The sequence below is a fragment of the Scyliorhinus canicula genome, chromosome 9 (assembly GCF_902713615.1).
Source record: "Scyliorhinus canicula chromosome 9, sScyCan1.1, whole genome shotgun sequence".
In the NCBI taxonomy this organism is placed as follows: domain Eukaryota; kingdom Metazoa; phylum Chordata; class Chondrichthyes; order Carcharhiniformes; family Scyliorhinidae; genus Scyliorhinus; species Scyliorhinus canicula.
The window spans coordinates 107,088,070-107,101,958 of NC_052154.1; the positions used below are offsets into that span (position 1 = coordinate 107,088,070).

Sequence of the window (13,889 nt, forward strand, 5' to 3'; positions counted from 1 at the left end):
CAAAATATGGGAAATTGTTCATCTGCACAACATTCAGTGAACAATTTAGTAAATCAAAGCAATGGACACTTTTTCACCTCCACGTGAAATCAGTCATGCTTCCTTGTGAACGAACAGGTATTAGCCAAAGGAATTTAAAAATACATTGATCTTCCCTTTAGCATTGCGTAAAGAAAAATAATGTAACATCAAATAACTGATTACAAAATACAAACCTGTTTTTTCAATTGCTGTAATGAAAGTAAAGGCAAGTGTTGAGATACACTGCATGTGAATGGTCCAAATCATTACTGTACAGAGAATTTTGGAGGTAAGAGCATTTCCTCTCAAGTATATTTTTCTGACATTGCCACAGCTCTATTAAATATTTACAGACATAAATCTTATTTTATATTAACAGTCCTGATTTTTATATAACTCAACCAGTGGGAACATGGTGTTTCGATCAGAGACTTGTTTTACGCCCGATGGATTTTACACATTGAAGTTGATGGAGCAATAAATTGGCCATGACATAAAACTAGCGTCTGACACAAATCTGCCCAATTCTCACTGACAGGTTAAGTTAGAATCAAGGCTCAGCAGTCATTGCTTACCTTATTCTGTTAGCACACAGTGAGGAAAGCCTATCTCAGGTGGATTTTCCTATTTCTTTCCTATACTGGGCTAGGGGAAGACTTTGGATCAGTTACTTAATGCAACCTTGTCCTCACCCTGGCTTGGTTTCCAGATAATGTTGAGGCAGCAGGCCCATAATGCTGATCTGGGGAAGGTAATGCTGTTGGAAGAGAAGCAGGTTTTCTTTGTGGGCAATGGGGGGAGGGGGGGGGGGGGGGGGGTGGCAGTCCTATTCTTCCTGGCCCTAAAACAATGTTGAAAATGCATGTACCTTTTTCATGCAGCAGTCTTCAGTCTTTTTAGCTATTGGATAAAATATGGGTGACAGACAGTCTATGAGCCTTGCAGGCTTATTATCATATTTAAACAGCTAAGCTAGCTCCTAGGAGTGGCTTTAGTTGGTGGTCGCATTCCTGCTTCTGTTAAAATAAGAAGTGGTTGGGTTTGAGGCAGGTTGGATTCAGGTTGAAGAATTTTAATATTTTCACTGCCCACCCAACCTACCTTTTAGTGGTTAAAGATAACCTCTCCCTCTTATTTATATCTTTATGCATCACTCCTGCCCCTAGTCAGATGGGTTCTACCCAGGAGTACTAACTATGAAATTACGTTGTGAAAAGAGTAGGTATACGTAACAGATTTGTTTGAAACTTCCTTCATGACAACTTGAACAGAGTTGCTAATCCATTAAAAATAAATCAGGTTAAATAAGTGAGCAGGATGGCAAATGAAAATTGATTTCAGATAAATGTAGATTTTGGGTTCTGTATTCAGAGCTGTTCTAACTGCTAGGGATGAACCCGCAGAAACCCACGAAAAATACATCTGAACTGAGCAGTGGCAAAATATTTGGACAAAAATTTCCTACAAACTAGAAATGAGAAAATGCAAAAGCAAACAGTATTCTGATTACTTCACAAAAGAATTGTTCTCTGTGAAAATATTAATGAGATGAATGGCACAACGACAAACTTATTGCAGTCAGGCCCCTCATGAGAGGATCCAGAAAACAAGGGTGGATTTTCATCTGCAAAAGAAAGAAACAAAATTTGGGAGCTGTTCTGAAAAATTCCCAAGATCTGAATACATTGAATTTGCTAGTATAACAGAGACAAATAAGCATTGAATGCTGCAAATCGAAAAATGAGAACTGCAAATACTCAGTAGGTTAGTCAGCATCCGGACGGGAGTATTTACTTAACCTCTCTTTTAGATAATAACTGGTCTACTGTATATTTGGAAACATTATAATGACAAAAGATATACACACATCTGTTTATCTTCATGTTATAAAAGAAAATGAGCCTAGATTTTCATTTTCTGTGGAAATTGGGACATGTCTCCAGTAGGAGAGGACTTCCGCCAACCCTGAATGATCATCTGATCTTCAAGTTATTGTAATATTGTATGGAGGCTCCTTGGATGAATTGGGAACAGTTTTGATCTGACAAGATTTGGAGACCTGCTCTGCACAGAGGAAGCTTGTAGGCAGTTCTAATGCTGCCTGTATGAGAAATAAAACTGTTTCAGAAATTTTCAGTTTCTTCTTTCACTTATACAAATCATTGCTTCATGAGAACAGGCCATGCTAGTAAGCACACAGAAGCTGAATAGCAGAGTAAAAATGTGAGTTGCTGTTCTCAGCAGCATCTGACTGCCAATGAGAGAATTATTTCCGTAGAATCCGCAGAGTGACCACAAGGAAACAGTAGGTAGGAGACAAAACTGGGTGTAGTGACATTTGCATTTCTCTACTCCACACCCCAAAGGGTTCTCCCACCCCGACCTTCATTTAGCCCGGGGTTTTTAAACTACACAGGATCAGGCTCTCCTTGCTAAGGGGAAGCCCTTCCCCAATAATGGGGAAGTTGAGGTCATGGGGAACCTAATAGTCTGTACCGCGTGACCTCCATGAGGGTTGCTAGCAGGGTGGCCTCAATCAGAGCCCTCCTCACCAGCAATGGTGTGACACCCGTCCCTTGCCATTTTCCTATTACTAGGCCTGGGATTATATGTCGGAGAAAGCTGCTGCTGGAGCCGACGGTTTCAAGGCTGTGTTTCACGCTTGCTATCAGTCTTTGCTGATTTTGGGGAAAATTTCGTCATTTCTTTCTATATCCCATATACCTCAAGGACTCCATCTTCCATTAACACCATAGGTCTTGTTTGTAAATAGTGGCCTGCATCGGCTGATGTCCCACTGCAAGGGGTAAAAAGGAGGCACTTCCACTTTGCCAGGTGGCAGGTCCCCAGGGAGACATATTCCAGAGCAGTGAACAATCACAGGGCTGTCAGGCAGCAATTTTGAACAGTTGTTTTACTATTCTGACTTGTTTCCCAGCTTTCCCATTCGATAGGGGCTATAACGAACTAGATGTGACGTGTTGGAAGTTACAGCTTCATTATCCGTCACGACTTTCAGGAGTATGCCATGTCGAGCAAATACAGACTTTACAGCTCTTCTGACTGAGTGAGCAGAAGAATCCGTCAACGTTGTGACTTCAAGATAATTGGAATAGTAATCTATGATTATCAGATAATCATTTCCTCTGAAACAGAACAAGTCCATCCCAACCTTTGACCATGGGTTAGTGACAATTTCACTCGATGCAAATGTTTCTTTGCATTGGGATGGTTGATGTATTTGACAGACACTACAATCTTAAAGGTAGTTGTCAACATCTTTATTGATACCTGGCCAATATACTGATTGCCTGGCATGTCTTTTACATTTCTCTATCCCTTGATGCCCTTCATGTATCCTTTCTAGAATACTTCTTCGTAGGCAGGTCGGTATGACAATTCTGTTTCCTTTCAACAGGAATCCATTGACAACAGTCAGGTCATCTTGACACTTCTAAAACTGTTATAGTTGCTATCAGGCTATCTTTCTCTCAGATGTTTGATCACTCGCTCAAGTATTGTATCTTTTTCAGTCTCATCCCGAATTAAGCTTAGGTGTCCATCAGACACTGGTAAGATGTCTGCACTAAACGTGGAAGTACAAGCCAGATTTATCGCAGACATGTTACCAGTGTCTGATGGACACCTAATGTGTCTGCGATAAATGTGGCTTGTACTTCCACATTTAGTATGACTCCTGAAGCTTTCTCATCATTGTAATTCGTATCTCTTGACAATGCATCTGCTACAACTAGGTCTTTGCCCTGAGTATAGACTAAGGTAAAATCATATTTACGCAGCTTTATCATCATCCTTTGGAGTCTCGGCAACATGTCGTTGAGATCTTTCTTTATTATGTTGACCAAAGGATGGTGATGTATTTCCATAGTGAAATGCGGTAGGCCAAAGACATAATAATGGAACTTGCTTTGCCAGTCAGTGAACCAAAGCATTCTTTCTTTATTTGTGTGTATCTCTGTTCTGTCGGAGTCATGGCATGTGATGCATATGGAACTGGTTTTCACAGATCATTTTTTGCTTTCTGTAATAAAACTGCTCCAATCCCATTCTGACTGGCATGAGTTGAGATCTTGGTTTCCTTGGTGGGAATCAAAAAACACTAAGGCCAGAGCTGTAGTTAGTGACAAATTAATGTCTTTCTATTCAGCTTCACGCTGAGATGTCCACAGAAAGTCAACCTTCTTTTTAATAATATTTCTTAATGCTGTTGTTCTACTGGACAGATTGGGAATAAACTTCCCCAGAAAATTTACGACACCCAGCATCCGTAGAATTGCCTTCTTATCTTTCGGTATTGGCATCTGACCAAAGGCATGAATCTTAGCTTGATCCAGTTGTACACCTTCTTTTGAGATGACATCACTGAGAAACTTTAATTTCCGGGTGCAAAATTGGCATTTCTTTGTCCAACTTCAAACCATACGAATTAACTCTTGTCAGGACTTTCATTAGTCTTTCACAGTGGTCTTCAGGAGTGTTGGTCCATATGATCACATTATCCACATAGACTCGAACACCTGGCATTCCTTCACTTATTGTATCCATTGCAGGTGGAAGATTTCCGAAGCTGATATTATGCCAATAACCTGTTAAAACAGTATCGGCCAAAGGGAGTGTTAAATGTACACAATTTTCTGCTTTTACTATCTAGTCATAGTTACCAGAATCCTTTGGAGGCATCCAGTTTTGGAAAGTACTTGGCATGAGCCATTTCTGCTGTGATTTCTTCTCTTTTAGGTATTGGGTGGTGTTCTTTTTTGATCTTTCGGATCTATACATATTCATAAGCCCCATTTGGTTTGCACGCACACAGCAGAGAACTTATCCAGTCTGTTGGCTCAGTCACTTTTGATCTGATTTTGCATTGTTCCATTCTAACACATCCTTTAGACAGCCCTTTAATGGCACTGGAACTCTTCTGGGCACATGTATCACTGGCTTAGCATCACTTTTGAGTTTAATGTTGTACGTGAATGGTAAGGTCCCCACCACTAAATACATACTTGAACTTGCTCAGTATTTCCTCAAATCTATCATTGAGGGAGCCATTTAATGAATTGGCTGTGTGAGTTCTTTGCACCAAATTTAATTCAATGCATGCATCTACACCAACTAATGATGATTTTGTAGCATCAATAATTTCATATTCTAATCGCATGCAGATGTCACAGTTCTGTACTGTGAGGCAAGAGGAACCTTTCATTGCAATTGCATTCCCGTTGTAGTTTGTCAGCCGACATTTGGACTTCCTAATCTTTGGAAACTTATTTACAAGTAATGGATCTGCCTCTGTTATGACGTTTGCATGTGCACCCGTACACAGCTTAAATTGAACATCAGACCCATTATCATTAAGTGTGACAATCCAATCTTTTATTAAATATGATAGTTGAAGTATTGTCTTATCATCAGTGTCCAGTTTATTAACTCTTGTAATCACTTCTACCATGAAGGTATCTTGCAGAGTATACTTAGAGGAATCGGAATTTGACGTAAACATTTTTTCTTCCTTTTTCATTTTTTACTCTCTACTTTTTCATATCTATGGTATGATTTTTTAGAGTCTTTTGCCGGTATCGCTGATGTAAAACAGCATTGGGAGGCAAAGTGATTGAGTTTTCCGGATCGTGAGCATTCTTTTTCTTTTGCAGGACAATTATTTCTATAATGGGCGTAGCCGCAACGTGTGCACATCATCACGCCGCTTGCATAATTTTCAAAATGGCCACCATCAGTGCCGCACTGTATTTTAAACTGAGTCACTGAGTTAATTGTGTCGGCCATGTTTTCCAAATTCACGCCTTTTTCTTGAGCCCTAAACTCTACATACTAGTTTGTGGCTTGTTCACTAGCCTTGCAGAGATTTATAGCTTCTTCTAATGGCAAAATTGGTCTTCCAATTAAATGTTCTCACAACCACTCATCATATACACCAAACACGATCTGATCCTGAATTATTGAATGCATTACTGAGGAAAAGTTACAAAACTGCTCTCTGAGCCTTAAATCAGTGACAAATGAATCAATTGATTCCCTTTTTAGCTGCAGCCTTTTTAAAAACATGTAGCGCTCGTACGTTTCATTCACTTGAGATTTACAATAAACATCAAATTTGTTCATGACCCGCTCATATGTTTTCTTATCCTGTCTGTCTTCAAACTCAAATGAATTATATAATTCAAATACGGCTGTCCGGCTAAATTTAGGAGGAGCATGATTTTTCAATGATAAGGAGCTGATTCTAATGCGGAGGCAGATAAAAATACTTAAATTGCTGTTTCATAATTTTCCACTTTAGACTTAGTTTACTGGTCGTCCTGAAGTGTTCAGGCTTTTTCAGACCTTCCACCTTACGATCAGTAACTTGGATCTGACTTTGAGATTCTGCTGAGTAGCGTGATTGTTCTTTTCTTCTTTGAAGCAAATCTGATTTTCTAATCTTTCTGCTCTACTTTTAGGAACACACTCCTGGTATCATGTGGTGTTCTTTGTGATTCTTATTATCAGGATGGATGTCATAGTGTTCACAAAGACCACAGAAGCTAGATTCAATAACAAAGCTAACATTTATTACACTGCTTATTAAAGCTTGACTACTTACTCCTATAGCAAGCAATAATCTAGTAATCTACAATCTAAATTCTATTAACACTAGTCTCTACTCTCTATCTATAATAACAGTACACTGTATTGTCTAGACCTCTCCTCTTCACTCACTCCAGCCCTCTCCCAGAAGGCCGGGAGTCAGTGCTTTATATAGTTCTGCATCTAGCTCCATCTAGTGGTCAAATATGATAGTACATTAACCCTTCATATTCTAGAAATTCTACATAATGTCACAGCCACGTTTCGGGGTCAGCACATGGGTCAGGGCAGCGCGGCTGTGCATGTTCTGTCACCAAGTGAGCTGGGAACCTCTGGCCGCAGAGCCCCCAGAGGATGCCCATCAAAGGCATCAAAGGCCACAGGATGAGATAAGCAGCTGGCTGCCTCCAGCTCAGATGTGAATCCTGGGGACACACCTAGACGTAGTGGTAGAACTAGGAGGACCAGACATGTTGAGCATCACTGAGGGCATCGTGGTTAGGGGTTAGATAGGGGGTATGGTTGGGATGGGGTAGGGGGTTGGGGGCCCGGCACTATCAGGAATGCGGTATTGTGCAGCACATTAAACAACGTTTTGCACCTTCTCAAAGAACTCCAGCAGATTTATCAATTGTGTTCTTCCTATTTCACATCTAAATTAACTACTTCAAATTATTTTCTCTTCAGCTAAATATTTAGTAATGTCACCTTTAATAAAAGATTCCAAACATTTTTCTGCTACAGATGTCAAATGAACTGCCCATAATTAACCAGGCCATCTGTTTCCCTTTTTGAAAATTAATATTGTTACAACTGTTCTGGGCCAGAGTTTAGAAAACCCCAAAGTATATTATGGAGTTCACCTGACCTACAACTATTCATTGATTTTGGTTACGATGAGCACAAGAGCTCATGGCTCGGCACAACATCGAGGGCCGAAGGGCCTGTTCTGTGCTGTACTGTTCTATGTTCTATGTTCTAAGAGCCTGTCTTTCAGGTGGTATTCAACAGATTTTTTAGGTGCTTTTGATAAAAAAAACAGCTTTATTCTCAGAATTTAGTTAACATTTGTATAAACACACACACAGTAAAAATTATTATCAACTACAAACATAAAGACCCCACACAGCTACAGTAATCTATGTATAACCCTTAATGAATTCCCCCTTAATTGTTCCAATTCAATAACAAAATCCAAGTAAAACCAGAAATATTTTTTTAAGGGTTGGCCCAGCACACAGTACTCTTACTGGTATAAGACTTGTTATTGATACTCGGTTCCCCTTTTCACACAACAGGTTTGAATTCCTTCCAGAAAGCAATTATCTCTTTTAAGTTATCAAGTAGTCTGGAAAAGCTTTCAAAATGAAGATAGAGAAACACATCTTTCAACCTGTGTAGTTCAAAACCATTCCAAAACTCAAAGCAAAAGTAAAACCCAGAGCCACAGCTCAGCTCCACCCACACAATGACATAACTGAAGCCATGTGATTAGACAAAAACATTTCTTAAATGGACAATCCCATGACACAACACCCTGAGTTGATGTGCGGTCAATTCCAGCCCCACCGACACTGGAGTTCCAACGCAAGTGAATTAGCCAATAATTCGTATAATGTTTCTGAGATATTTGGCCCTTGACTTATGGGCACCAGATTTGTAAGTGAAACACAACAACTGTTTATTTATACCAAAAATAGAGATAAGACATGCAATACTTATAATAGAATAACTGCCGGCTAATCTACTACTCCCCCTTTTACCGACCCACCCTCTATCCAAATACAAACAAGACAGACACACACAGAGGGAGGGAGCAATAAAAATCATCGGAATGAAAACATGAAAGGGAAGACGGGCACCCTTGCTGTGGAATTTGAAATCGTTGCAGCACTGGGCTGGCTATCCAGGATGTGGAGTGATTGAAACCAGCGGTTGGATTACTAATGAGGATCTTCTGGCAGCCACATTCAATTAGAACTCCCATGCTGTAAGATCCCCTCTGGGGAGTCACTGAAGCATTTATTAACCTGGGCCTTCACTTCAAAAGATCAGCCTGAGGCCTGTGCAATCCTTATTTGTGTCCTACTCCACCAGAATGTCTAAAATCCTTCCTAAGATAAGAGCAGAGTTCCCACACAAGTGGCCCGACGCCGGCTTCAATAACGATGCAAACCACTCTGGCGTCGGGCCAACCAGAACATCGGAAAACCTCAACCCGGAAGGGGCTAGCAGCGCCGTAACGCCAATCATGATGGCGTCACGTGTCGCAGCACAAAAGACGCCCCACCCCCCGCCGGAGACCCGGAAAAATGGCTGCCCACCGTGCAATGCCGAGGTTCAGGAGCACGACATCGAGGTGCTCCTGGACACAGTAGAGAAGAGGAGGGAGGCCCTGTACCCGGGACATGGCCTCAGGGTCGCACCACACCTCAGTGTCTGTGAAGGGAGGTGGCAGAGGCCATCAGCGCCGTGGCCATAATAGCCAGGACAGACATCCAGTGCCACAAGAAGGTCAATGACCTAGTCAGGACAGCCAGGATGAGTACGCCACCACCAATGGGCTGGACAGCCCTAGCTGAAACCGACATGGCTGCACCCACCCATGCAGGCTGCATTGGCAGGATGGGGTGTGAACCTATGCCAACATATGCACAACCGTTGGTCCGCATGTATATGTCTGCCTAACACTGTTGCCCTTTATCCCTGTCACCCTCACCCCCCTCCCCCCCACAGGAGAACCGTGCTCATAACAACTGGGAGCGTGAGAGAACTGGAGGGGGTCCACCTGAATTGCGCCCCCTCACCGTTCATGAAGAGAGGGCCCTGGACCTTGCGGGCGGACCCGAGGACTGGGAGGTTGCGGATGCAGATGTCGGGGGCGCACCACCAAGTGAGACCCCCCCACTGCCTGCCCCCTTTTCCCCCTTCCCCATCCCCCCTTTCCCCATCCCCCTTTCCCCATCCCATTTCCCCATCCCCCCTTCCCCATACCCCCTTTCCCCCTTCCCCCTTTCCACATCCCCCTTTCCCCAAACCCTCTTTCCCCTCCCCATCCCCTTTCCCCATCCCGTTTCCCCTCTTCCCCTTCCCCCTTTCCACATCCCCCTTTCCCCAAACCCCTTCCCCATCCCCCCTTTCCCCATCCCACCTTTCCCCCTTCCCCATCCCTCCTTCTCCCATCCCCCTTCCCCCACCTTTCTCCCTTCCCCATCCCCTTTCCCAATCCCACCTTTCCCCTTCCCCATCCCCTTCCCCCATTTTTCCCTTTCCCCACCCCCTTCCCCTATTCCCCCACCCCCCTTTTCCCATCCCCACTTCCCCCACCTTTCCCCTTCCCATCCCACCTTTCCCCTTCCCCCTTTCCCCCTCCCCCTTCCCCCATCCCCCCTTTCCCCATCCCCTTTCCCCCTTCCCCATCCCACCTTTCCCCATCCCCCTTTCCCCCTTCCCCCATCCACCCTTTCTCCTTCCCCATCCCCTTTCCCCACCCCCTTTCCCCATCCCCCCTTTCCCCCTTCTCCCATCTCCCCCTCCCCCATTCCCACTTCCTCCAGCCACCCTTTTCCCATCCCCCATCGACGTCTGAGTGTCCAACCATGCATGCTGTATTGTGTATTGAAGGACCAAACGTCGAACCACCCGTCCCTGCAGATGCCGACCGCCCCCAGGACGTGCCAGGGCGCCCACGAGACAGAGATAGACCCGCCCCGTCGGACATATGATGCCCCCACCCAGTGCCAGGGCACCCACAAGACAGGGATAGACCCAGCCCGACAGACATACGACACCCTCACCCAGTGCCAGGGCACCTGCGAGCCAGGGATAGACGCGTCCTGACAGGCATACGATGCCCACACCCAGTGCCAGAGCACCCACGAGACAGGGATAGACCCGGCCCGACAGGTATACGACGCCCACACCCAGTGCCAGGGCACCCGCAGGACAGGGATAGACGCGGCCCGAGAGGCATACAACGCCCACACCCAGTGCCAGGGCTCCCACGAGCCCGGGATAGACCCGGCCCATCAGGCATACGATGCCCCACCCAGTGCCAGGGCACCCACGAGACAGGGATAGGCCCGGTCCGACAGGCATACGACGCCCCCAACCAGTGCCAGGGCACCCATGAGCTAGGGATAGACCCGGAGCGGCAGGCGTAAGCCGCCTCCATCTAATGCCAGTGCGGCGACGCCGGTGAGACACACCCAGCAACGAGGAAGGCAGCCACAGCAACAGCCCCCCGCCCCAGTCGACCCGGGAAACTGACGCACAGGACACAAGCACCCAGGAGACCCACATACAGGACATACCCACCCAGGACACACCCACCCAGGACACTGACGCACAGGACACTGACGCACAGGACACCCACACACAGGGAATGGATGGACAGGAAACACCACTCCAGGGGACCCTGGACTTCGGGTCGGATGAGGAGCACGACACTATGCCACTACTGTCTCCTACACCCGCCACCATCACAGAGACACTCACCTCGTTTGGGCACTTTAGCGATGAGGCCTCTGGTACACTAACTGGTGCGCACAAAACAACTGTCTTGGTGCAGCAGGTGGAGGTAGGAGCAGCCAAGGGACCGGAAGGTCGGAGGGCAGCCCGGCAGCAACCATCTGTCGCCCAAACAGTTCCTGGAGGTACCACACCCATAGACCCGATGCAGTCATGGACCCAGGGATGATCGAAGGGGGAGACGACCGGCTTGCGGCAGCTGCAGATGCAGGTGGAGGAATCCACCCGCGTTCGGACCAGGGAGTGGTGCCGGTTATGCGGCCTCCCAGGCTGACAGCGCATGGGTGGAGTTTGTAGTGGAGGCAACGGGGGCGACGGTGTCAGATATGGGGAGCAGTGTGCAAGGCCTGAGGCTTTCCGTGCAGGCAGCGTCTGTGGCCCAGGACATGGCTGCCCTCTCACAGGAAGCCATGAGCCAGAGCCAGCAGCAGATCGCAAAGTCGCTCAACGCCGTGGCCCAGTCCCAGCAGGCTGTGGCCCAGTCTCAGCAGGCCATCGCTGAGGGCATCGGCGTCATTGCCCAGGTGCTGGCCGGCGTCGCCAGACACAGACAGGGATGGCCAACTCCCTGAGCTCCATAGCTGCAAACTTCCAGACCTTGTTGATACCGGGGCGGCCTCCAGGACTGGCAGCGCCAGGTGCCGGGGGGGCGTCAGATGCTGGATCCGTTCGCACACCTGACCCATGGAGAGGCCTGTGGGCCATCGGGCACCACGAGGGAGGAGGAGGTGCTGGGGCCCGTTCCAGGTTCCCTGCAGGGGAGGTCCCAGAACATTGCAACACCTTGGACTCCGCCCCCGCTTCTGGCCGGGTGCATCTGGTGGGCAACGGGCAGGACAGGCTGGAAACTCGCCATCCCAGTCGCCCAAGCCGTGGCCTGGCCCATCCAGACTTGGCTGCCACAGGATACACCGCCAAAGGGGTCCCTAGTCACAGGGCAGGAATCACTGGAGTCTGCCTCTAGTTCTGCAGTACCGTCTGGGGAACCACATAGGCGTAGGAATAGGGCCCGCAAGGCCAAAAAATTTGACACTGAGTAAGTTGGCACGGGTGAAGGGCACAGATTAGTTATAGGGGCTAGGGCATGTGTTTTTCATTAAGATCACTTTCACAACTATAGAAGCTGCCAAGTCCTCTGTTTGATGCGTGCGGGGATGTGGTGTGACGTGAGTGCCTGTGTGTGTTGAGGGGTGATAGGACGTTGGCTTCAGGTGAGTGTGCCCCCCCCCCCCCCACCGGATCGCCCTTGCCACCCCCCTGGGCAAACGGCGGGACCATGCGCTGCAGTGTCAAGGCCACATGCAGGGACGGTCCAGGTGGAGGGTGGCGCTGTGGCCATGAGTCAGACATTGTCTAACAATGTGGAGCCTGGAACTCATCACAGTGCGGGTTGTCATCATCATCCATGACCTGCAATAGACATGCCTCCACCGGTGACCGTGTGAGCCCGGCCCGTTGTGCCGCAGGTGGATGTGCAATGGAGGGGTGGTGTGCATGCGGGTGATGTGAGGGTGGTTGGTGGTGGGTGGGTGGGGTGAGGTGTTTGGTGGTGGGTGGGTGGATGGGGTGAGGGTTGTTGGTGGCGGGTGGGTGGAGTAAGGGTGATAGGCTGGTGTCATACTGCGCTGTCTGTGCCCATACCCGGCGATTCCCACACCCCCCTCGTCTGTGAACTGGGCGGCTATCAACCCGTCCCGTGCCTGCTTGCCCAGCCTGTCACGATGGGTAGCCTCCCATCCATGTCCAGCCCGTCTGTCCTGTACATTGCGCCCATCCTCCTCATCTGGGCAGGCCTGCCCTTTGTCATGTTACTCCTCCCCCTCCCCCTCTTCTACCTCCAGCACATCGCCCCTCTGCTGGGCTATGTTGTGCAGGACGCAACAGACCACAACGATGCGGCCGACCCTATCCGACCAGTACCGTAGGGCCCCTCCACAGCGGTCCAGGCACCTGAAGCGCATCTTCAGCAGCCCAAAGCACCTCTTGATCATACCCCTGGTTGCTGCATGGGCATCATTGTAGTATTCTCCGCGTCAGTCTGTGGCCTCCGTACAGGCGTCATCAGCCACGACCGCAACGGGTAACCCTTGTCGCTCAGCAACTAGCCCCTCAGCCAGGGGGGAGGCGTCCCTCGAACATTCCGGGGATGAACGATTGCGCCAATACAAACGGATCATGTACACTGCCCGGGTACCGGGCGCAGACGTGCAGGATCCTCATGCGGTGGTCAAAGACCAACAGAATGTTCATGCAGTAGGTCCGCTTTCTATTCATTAACACGGCCCTGTTATCAGCTGGTGGCATGCATCCCATCGATCGCCCCCTGTACCATGGGCATCCTGGCCATGGCAGCGAAGCCCGCTTCCCGGGCATCCTGTTTGGCCCGATCCAAAGGGAATCTGTTGTAGCGGTCCGCGATGGCACACAAGGCGTCCGTCACTGCACAGATGCACCGGTGCACCGCCGACTGCGAGATGCCCGACAGGTCCCCACTCGGCGACTGGAATTACCGTATCGCGGAGAAGTTCAGGGCCACCGTAACCTTGACAACCACCAAGAGAGGGTGTCCTCCCCCAGTGCCACGCGGTGCCAGGTATGTGATGAGATGGCAGATATGGGCAACGGTTTCCTGGCTCATCCTGAGTTTCCTCCTGCATGTCCGATCCGTGAGGTCCTGGTATGACATGCGGCACCGGTACACACGGGGCCTCACCGGGCGTCTCCATCACCCA

The 13,889-nt window shown here is 48.0% G+C and overlaps 1 protein-coding gene across 1 annotated transcript in view; it reads right to left on the reverse strand.

Moving 5' to 3' along the window:
- Positions 1–862: 862 nt before the first annotated feature.
- Positions 863–13,889, reverse strand: part of LOC119971596 (embryonic protein UVS.2-like) — a 129,373-nt gene continuing 116,346 nt past the window's right edge. The window contains exon 5 of the mRNA XM_038807376.1: positions 863–1,645. Within this exon, the coding sequence (XP_038663304.1) occupies positions 1,533–1,645 (113 nt within the window). The 3' untranslated portion in view covers positions 863–1,532. The remainder of the gene's footprint in view (positions 1,646–13,889) is intronic.